This window comes from Populus euphratica, unplaced genomic scaffold (assembly GCF_000495115.2).
Source record: "Populus euphratica unplaced genomic scaffold, PopEup_1.0 scaffold191.1, whole genome shotgun sequence".
NCBI lineage: Eukaryota > Viridiplantae > Streptophyta > Magnoliopsida > Malpighiales > Salicaceae > Populus > Populus euphratica.
This window is the reverse complement of record NW_011500069.1, coordinates 176,289-185,849: the sequence shown is the minus strand read 5'-3', so window position 1 is coordinate 185,849 and position 9,561 is coordinate 176,289. Positions and strand designations below refer to the sequence as shown.

The 9,561-nt window shown below is 30.7% G+C and overlaps 1 protein-coding gene across 2 annotated transcripts; it reads left to right on the top strand.

The window, feature by feature from the left end:
- Window positions 1–3,401: 3,401 nt before the first annotated feature.
- Window positions 3,402–8,884, top strand: ARP2 (actin related protein 2). 2 transcript variants are annotated; one of them, XM_011002648.1, is made up of 15 exons: window positions 3,402–3,532; window positions 3,952–4,062; window positions 4,184–4,318; window positions 4,446–4,517; window positions 4,616–4,694; window positions 4,953–5,002; window positions 5,438–5,541; window positions 5,651–5,719; window positions 5,793–5,856; window positions 6,305–6,373; window positions 6,836–6,919; window positions 7,489–7,547; window positions 8,009–8,075; window positions 8,233–8,316; window positions 8,449–8,884. In XM_011002648.1, exons 1-15 carry the CDS (start codon window positions 3,491–3,493, stop codon window positions 8,527–8,529), a joined length of 1,170 nt encoding a protein of 389 aa, XP_011000950.1. In that variant the 5' UTR covers window positions 3,402–3,490; the 3' UTR covers window positions 8,530–8,884. The 2 variants fall into 2 exon arrangements, with proteins under 2 accessions (XP_011000950.1, XP_011000951.1); XM_011002649.1 differs by lacking the exon at window positions 4,184–4,318.
- The last annotated feature ends 677 nt before the right edge of the window (window positions 8,885–9,561 follow it).

The following is a 9,561-nucleotide window of genomic DNA, read 5'->3' as shown; positions in this document are numbered from 1 at the left end:
TACTATTATTATTGTTGTTGTTATTGTTACTATTGTTGTTGTTTATAATTTGTACAATTAACCTCCTTGTGGTTTGACCCCGGTCTTGCCGGGTTATTTATTACTTTGACACTCCTACACTTGGGAGAAAATATCAATCTTTTAGTCGTGTCATTGGCCCTAAGCCAACTCCAACATAATTGGATTTGAAACTCATGCCATCCAATGGACTGCAACATAAGGTAACACTAGATCGATAAAAAAAAAGGGAACTATTCTTGAAAGTTATTTTTTTATTCAATTTATTATTTTTGTTGACAAAAACTAAAATTGACATACAATTAAAAAAATATGCTAAATAGCATGTTGCATCATAATAGTATGTTTTTCTTGTTTGCATCAATCGTTTAGCATTTTGATCTAGTATTTAATCATTATTAACGACTCTTTTTTTGTGCATGATAATCCATTAGTTTTATTGAACACATTGATCAAACTTTCAATCCACACTTCAATTTTTTTTTTATCATCAACTTGAAATTTAAACATCGCTAACATGTACTTTTTTATGCTTGAATTGACTTTTTTCTCAAGCCTTTAATTTAACATGGGGCAGTACTAGTTATTTAACTAATTTGCATGATTTTTTTTATTTCCTAATAGATTGTTTTGAATAAAGGAATTCCTCTTTGACATATAAAAATCAACTAGATCATTAGTTTGCATTGCGTTATGGATCAGATTAATTTTTTTTCAACATAGAAAATATTCATGCATTGCTGATGTTTTTGCTAATAAAAAAAAGTTAACTATGAACTCAAAATATGATGCATGTTGTATGATATTTTTTGTAAATATTGATATAGTGATATATCAGAATGATCTAGATTAACTTGTCAAATTTTTCATTCGGGTCATAAGATCATGATAATCTTATAGAAAACAGATAAGAGTAAATCATGAAGGTCAATTTCTAATTCATTTAATGTTGAATAACAAAATTAAAAGGAATAAATAAAAAAATGAACAAAAAAACTACTCGGGTCAATTTGACAAACCAACAACCCAAGTCATGAGATTGAAATAACCTCATAGCACCCAAATTAAAAAAAAATATTATAAAACTCAATCTCCAACAAATCCAAATTTGAAGGATGAAATAGAAAAAAATTAATTAAAAAAATAAATAAAACAACACAAGTCACCTCGGGCTAACATGTAAATGTGTTATCTGGATCATGAGATAACATCATAAAATGCAAATAAAAAAATTACAAGGTCCTATTTCCAACAAATTTAGTGTTGGAGGTTAAAATCAAGATAAAAAACCTATATCCATGAAATCGGGATAACTTCATATATAGTAAATTGAAAAAAAAACAAAACTTAGTTCTCAAACAACCTAACATTGAAGATATTAAATGATAAAATAAAAAAAATAAAAAAATAAAGTTATTGGAGGATGAAATTTTAAAAAAATCAATCTAAAAAGAACAAAAAATGAATAGAGTTAATATGGGACAACTTACCAAACTTGCGACTTGAGTCATGAGATCAGAATAACTCTATTAAAAAAATATATATATGAAGCCTAATTTCAACCAATTCGATGTTGAAGGAAGAAATAAAAAAATCAAGTAGAAAAAAAAGGTCAAAAAATACTCGAGTAAATCCTGGTTATCTTGTTAAATTTGCAACCTATATCATAGAATTGAGATAAATTTATAAAAATAAAAAAATAAAATTAAGAAGCCCACTTCTAACAGATCTAATGTTGAAAGTTAAAATGAAAAAAAAAAAGAAATCCATGAAATTAGTATATAACCCAAAAAAAATAATAATAAAATTATGAATAATAATTCCAAAAATAATCTAATATTAAATGATTAAATTGAAAAAAAATAAATAAAAACGTCTAGGTTGTAGAAGGGTGAAATTAACAAAAAAAAAATAAAAACGTCTATATTGTAGAAGGGTGAAATTAACAAAAAAAATATTATTCTAGTGAATAGTGTTTTATAAGTGTGACTATAGTGATTGAACCATATTTTTTAATGTATATTTGATATTCTGGTAGTTTTTTGCGGTTATGATTTAAAAACATATATTTAAAAAGAGCTAAAAGTTGTAGATTTTAAACGACAAGATTTTAATTTAGAATTTTCAAAAATACACATGCAAACTATGGAGCATATTAATTACCAAATACTTTTAAAATTGTGGTTGAGACAAAATATAGCTTCTAGCTTTTAGCCACAATTCACCATACTATAAAATAGATTCTTGGTTTTTATTAATTAAATCTCTCATATATTAGATAATATTTAATATTCTACAAATACATCAAAAATTTCAATCACTTAGGATGTTTCTTTAAAGACTCTATTTTTTTTTTCACAAGGATGATTAACTTTGTTGCTTGCTTAATAGTTTTTCCATCACATTTTATAGTCAAAAAATTAGAGTTACATTGATGGATTTACAAAATTATTTTTCAACTTTTTTTAATTAGAAAATACCTTAAAAACCCTATTGAGATTCCAATAAATCTATTTTCAATTTCCAAACACTCTTTATTCATTACAAAAAAATAAAGATTAAATAAATAAAAAAATCTTAACGGATACTGATCTAGTTTTTTTGGCATGTTTATAGGAAAATATTGTCTTCATTAAACCTTTTTTAAGAAAACAAATTTATTGACTCAAAAATCAACCTTTTTAGGAGCTAAAATATTACAATTCGACCACTTTGTCTTTTTTTTTTTTTATGTTTTTCAATAACTTTCTCTCTTTTTTTACTATTTAAGGATTAAAATGTTTATAAAATAAAATTTAATAACAAAATATAAATTGTTAAAATAACAAAACTAAATGATAAAAAAATAAAACTACATGAATCAAACTTATATTGAAATATCACTCGAAACTCAATATATGCAAGAACATGTAAATTGTTTGTTTTTTTTTTTTAAAAAAACATGCTAATGTAACTTAAAAAAGTAAAATTATAAATAATAAAAGTTCAATATCAAAATATAAACTACATGAATCAAACTTATATTGGAATATCACTCGAAACTCAATATATGCAGGAACATGTAAATTGTTTGTTTTTTTTTAAAAAAAAACATGCTAATGTAACTTAAAAGAGTAAAATTATAAATAATAAAAGTTCAATGATAGTTATTTATTTTGATAAATATTTATTTTAAATTTAAATTAAAAAATTAAATTGAAAAAAATTGTGTTTGGCATTGCCATTAAAATATTATTTATCAAAAACTAATTTTATTTTTTTTAAAATTATTTTTTTAATATTTTTGTTTTACATGTCAAAAAATAAAAAAATATTATTTTAATATATTCAAATAAAATATTTTTAAAAATAAGTTCTAAAATATAATGAATTACGGGACAGCCGAAGTCATCCCAACAACGTTCCTCAGCTGACCGCACTTTCTATTATTTCCGAAGTTTGAAGAACATCATCATCGCAGAGCTGCCTCTTCATGGACAGTAGAAACGTCGTCGTTTGCGATAATGGCACAGGGGTATCCCTCCATCCCTCATTTGTTGTCGATCCAAAGAATGGATCTCTGTTTTCACTCGCTTCTTGTTTGATTTTATCAGTTCATGTAATTTTCCCTGATCTGCATTTCATGCATGCTTAATCCACGAATTCTTTTTTTATTGAAAAATGTGCCAGCCTTGTGAATGATCGCTTTGATTTATATTTTAAGAATTGCATTTGGCTTGAAAATTTTGTAATCTGAACGCGTAATTAGGAGAGAAGAACGTGTAAAACAGCACGATCAATTGTTTTTATGGATAATAATTTTGTTTTCTTTGGTTAATGATTTTGTAATTTGTAATTGATTGATTTGTTAGCCTTTGCTTTTGTTTAAAAATTAAGAGTATGATGATTATGGATTTGTTGAGTTTGATAACTAGAGGGTTATTTTTGTTGCAGTATGTAAAGTGTGGATTTGCTGGAGAGAATTTCCCGACGTCTGTATTCCCGTGTGTGGTTGGAAGGCCGATGCTACGCTACGAGGAATCACTAATGGAACATCAATTGAAGGTAAAAAAAATCTCAACTATAATGTAATTATCATCATGTGTATTTGCATTACTTTTGTGCGTGCAAGTTAATGCATTTGCTTTTATTTTTTAATTTATTTTTCTTTTTCTGATTGAATTAGGATATCGTTGTTGGAGAGGCTTGTGCTGGCTTGAGGCATCAGTTAGATATATCTTATCCTGTTAACAATGGAATCGTTCAGAACTGGGATGATATGGGTCATGTGTGGGATCATGCTTTTTATAATCAACTTAAAGTATACATCTGGTGTCGCCTTCCCTTGTTTTGCCCTCCAGAATTATGTTTTAAGTTTCTCTTTAACTGTATTTAGTGTAATTTTGACTGGATCTTAACTTCCCGTGCCCTCCATTCTCTTTTGACAGATAGATCCAAAGGAATGTAAGATTTTACTCACAGACCCACCTCTTAATCCCTCAAAAAATCGTGAAAAAATGGTTTGTGATCTAATTCTTTATGGTAATGTTCTGTAACATTGTTGTTATTTTCAGTCACTCCATAATGTGATGTTGATTTGGATTCACTTGATATGCAGGTCGAGACAATGTTTGAGAAATACAATTTTGCTGGTGTCTTCATTCAAATCCAAGCTGTTTTAACATTGTATGCCCAAGGTGCTTGTGGAGATGATTGAAGGTTTATGTTTTATTGATCGACATATTTCTTTCTTAGTGATGTGAATCATGAGACGTACAGTTTTGGAAAATTTACCTTTGAATGCCTTAAAAACTACTTATACTACTGTTTTTTGTGGAATGCTCAATGTCATTGTTATTTCTATTGCTGCTGCTCAACACCCCCCCCCCCCCCCTTTATTTGATTATTTTACCTTGTCTTTGGAAATTTGCTTCAGCATCGTATTGTTTGTGCAGGTTTACTGACTGGATTAGTTATTGATTCTGGTGATGGGGTTACACATGTGGTAAACTACTTTAGATCCATTCATAGTTAGATTTCACAAATATTGCCATCCACTTTATCTGTTTTTTCTTGTGTTTTCATTTTCTTTCTTTCTTCTTTTAGTTGCACTTGCAATGAACTAAAATCAAATCATTCGCCACATTTATATAGTGTCTGATTTCCATTTCCATTTCCATTCTCATTCCAAGGAAATGTTCTTCCCCCAAAACTCAATACTAGTTTAGTCTGTTTTGCTATTTTCTTGTGATTGCAATTTAAATTATGAATTTTTTCCATTGTCTCATAAAAAGCAATGGAGCCATCACTGTTCATGATGCTGTTCTCAATGCTCTATGCAATTTGTGGTCACGACTAATTAAATCTAGGGGTAAAAGCTATGCCTTGTGCATCTAACTGGCAGTATCCAAAAGCATGATACTTGGGCTTTTCTCTCCAGGTTCCTGTTGTTGACGGCTATTCATTCCCTCATCTAACTAAGCGAATGAACGTAGCTGGTCGACACATTACATCCTATCTTGTTGATTTACTTTCACGTAGAGGGTGAGGGCCAAAATTCTTGTTAAATCAATTATCTGATGAATTTAATAGATTCTACCCTGTTCACTATAATACAATTAGATAACTGGAATGTCTTACTCTATTTCTGTAGGTATGCAATGAATAGGACTGCTGATTTTGAGACTGTCAGGGAGATCAAAGAAAAACTCTGCTATATTAGGTGAAGAAGCTACAATGTTATGCTGTAGATGGGTTGTTGCATTGTGATTTAATACTAAATATATTATCTACAGTTATGACTACAAGAGGGAGTATCAATTGGGACTTGAGACCACCATACTGGTTAAAAACTATACAGTAAGTTGAATCTTATGATTATTTTTGTTTCTTGGTAAGTGCTGCATCTACTATACTATCAGGAATAGCTTTGTCAAACAAGAGCATGCATGGTTTGCATAGGTTCTATTCATCTTTTAGCTGCCTTCTTATTGTTTGTGTGTTCATGCTTTATTTTGTTATATGCTTTTCCCCTCATTTGATTGATTATATGTGCAATCACTTGCATCATATGTATTGGTAGCCCTGGGGCTCAAACTTGGGAGATTTAGTTAATAATTGAAAGCCTTAGCCAACTACTCTATCTGTATAGGTTTGTTCATAATGTTCAATTTGATATACCCTACGGCTTCTTTTCAATAAGGTGCTTCTGGGTTTTGGGCTGGTACTAACTTCCATATTATCTGAACAATCTAATGAAAAACTACTTACCTATTAAATAATAGCTTGCTATTGCTGTATTCATCAGCTGCCAGATGGAAGGATCATTAAAGTAGGCACTGAAAGGTTCCAGGCCCCTGAGGCTCTTTTTACACCGGTAAGTCCATAGATCCGCTCTGCCTCTCTCTTCCTTTTCAAGTCATCTTATTTAAATTTTCATATTACAATATTGTGCAGTTACAAGGTCCATCTGAATATTAAGTGGTTAATTTCATTAACTTGTTTTCATCAAACTTATCTATAGGTCCTGTTAAATGGTGTGAATAAGACAATTTTTTGATATATGTATTTTATCCAAGGGACAATCATTTTGGGCTTGTAGTAAGATGCAGAGTTACAGCTCACATTGTGTATTGTCAACTCATTACATGTTAATCTATTTTACTGCTAACATTTAACAAAAGAGTAGTTGATCATGTTGCCATAATAATAGCTCTGGCTTTTGAGTTTTTATTTATTTATTTATAATCATCATGACAGACAATAAGAGGTCATACAATTAGAACAAGATGTTGATAGGTTTAAGATCTGGAAAGTTATAGGTGGTTCCTTTTTGCAGGAACTCATAGATGTTGAAGGTGATGGGATGGCTGACATGGTTTTTCGCTGCATTCAAGAAATGGATATCGACAACCGTATGATGGTACTATTTTTTCCATATTGTACTCCTGATATATATATATATCTTAATGCAGTCAACGGTTTTGATTATCCTGTTAAACTGTTGGGTGGGGATATTAAAACTATAACCTATTTAACATGAGAACTTAACTTTACAAAACTTGTCTTTCTCAGTTTATGATTTCTCATATTAAGTGATGGATTTCTCCGATTAGAATATGTTTCATCTTTTTTCCTATTTCATTTGCTTCTAAAAAGTCTTTCCAGTATGTTGTCTTCTTTATTTTAGTTGTGCACATGCCAAATCATCTCCTGTACTTGCTGCAGCATTTTGTGACGGTGTTTTTAGAATCCCTTTGCCTCACAAAGCAATAAATTCATACAACAAACTAGTGGATGTGGCTAGCAATAGGGTTGGGGTCTATATTCTCTGTAGTCCAGAAGATTGGTTATTAAGTAATCTGAAGACTGTAACACTAAGGGAAGGTCCATATATTGGTCCCCAGTCTTGCCATCTTTGCATGTAGAATTCCTCAAAGGGCTGAACTCGAGTTGAGTACATGTTAATTTCCCCTCTCTTTCTCTGTGCAGCTCTACCAGCATATAGTCTTAAGTGGAGGGAGCACCATGTATCCTGGATTACCTAGCCGGTAATATCTTTAATTCCTTCACACAGCTCGCTTTCTTCTTGCATAAAATACTCACTCATTCCAGATATGTTTTATGTTGCTTTTAGCATGCATTTTTAGGTTCATGTTTACAAATTTCTGTCAACACTGATAAAAATTTTCAAGTGCCTGATGTCATGCATGATGGAAATAGCATAAAATGTGAAATGATGTCCTATGGTGGCTGCCAATAGGATTATTCCTAATATTGTGATTTTCTTAGTGTGAAGTCAATCCCCTTTTTATCTGGTTCCCTGCATTATCACACAATGTTCAAGGATTTTTAAAAATTTGTTTTAGAGATTTTCATGATCTATGTCAGTAGTGGACCCAGTGGCTTCTATCATTTTCTGTTGGCACAAATGGATGTGCTTCTTGCAAGTGTGGAATCTGGAAACCACCGGATGATTTATTTGCATGTTTATTATTTATTTATGGTCCAGGCTGGAGAAAGAAATACTGGATCGCTATCTAGATGCAGTTCTCAAGGGAAACAAGGACGGGTTAAAGGTAAGGTTCAAGTCTTTTATAATATGACGTACAAAAGGGAAACAATTACCAAACACTTAATTTTTCATTTGAATAATTTATGAAAGTGTCTGTGATGGCTTTGGCACACTTGATGTAGAAGTAACATATTGGGGTTGGCATTATAACTTGTGAACAGAAACTTCGATTGAGGATTGAAGATCCACCACGAAGAAAGCATATGGTCTACCTTGGTGGTGCAGTTCTTGCAGGAATTATGAAGGTACATGCATGCTTCGATCTCTTTTTCTCTCAACCTTAAAAGATCGTGACTATTTTCCCACAGCAGTTTAAACTTTTTTCTGGTGGTGTAGTTGTGAAATAAAATCTGTATCCTGTGGATAATTTGATGCAGGATGCACCTGAGTTCTGGATTAGCAAAGATGATTATCTAGAAGAAGGGATGGCTTGTTTGAGTAAGTGTGGTCAGGCATAAAGTATATATACACCGGGCTACGTATAAAGCTAGCCAATATATCACGGTTACTTCTCCGACTGCCTTCTGTATCCCTGGGGTTTTGCTGTAGTCCATGAAGCAGTTCAACCTTGCAGTTACCTATGTGAGCTACAGCTTTGAAGTATTGTATACTTCCAGAAAAAAATAAAAAATTAAAGAACTGAAATTGCTTTGTATTTTCTTGAAAATCTTGTTATGTTTCTTTTAAGGTGTGTTGCTCGAGGCTGATTGCATTCACGGATGCTAGTGATTGGTCTGTACTTTTGTGTGATAGAATATAAATACGATGTCTTGAAAGAAATGCACATTGTTCTGCAGCCTTTTGTTTTTTTCATGACATTGTATCATTGTATCATTTTCGTGTTTGAGAGTGTGGTTATAACTATGGTTTGAATTTAAGAGTGTGGTTTGAATTTAAGAGTATAGTTATAATTATGATTGTGATTCTAAGTTTTTTTAATTTAAAAATATATTACAATAATATTTTTTATTTTAAAAAATTATTTTTAAAATCAGTATATTAAAATAATAATTAGAAAATATAAAAAATATAATTTTTTTAAATACAAATTAGCTCTCGTTTCTAAACAGACTGAAAATATCTTTTTTTTGTAAATATAAATTAGCTCTCGTTTCTAAACAGACTGAATGATTGCTGTGTTTCTACTTCAAGCATATCAGCTACCATGTGTGTGTGCATAGCCTCATCCTCCGGTAGGAAAAACAAATTACTGAGGGTATTGGAAATTATCGTTGCTGAACGCTGTCAAGATTTGGATGAACCAACCACCTCAAGAAGGACCCACAATGAGCCCTAGCCATTTATTTTTAGGTTAATCACGTCCAGTGTTTTTAACCATTGAGTTTTGATTGGTCGGGTTTTTTTGACTACTGGTATAATTAATAATTACTGGGATTCTTCTATTATATATTATACTAACATTTGACTCCTTTATATTTGAGTCCTTTAATATCAGATATTGTTAAGCTGATGACGTGTCACTTTGAGTT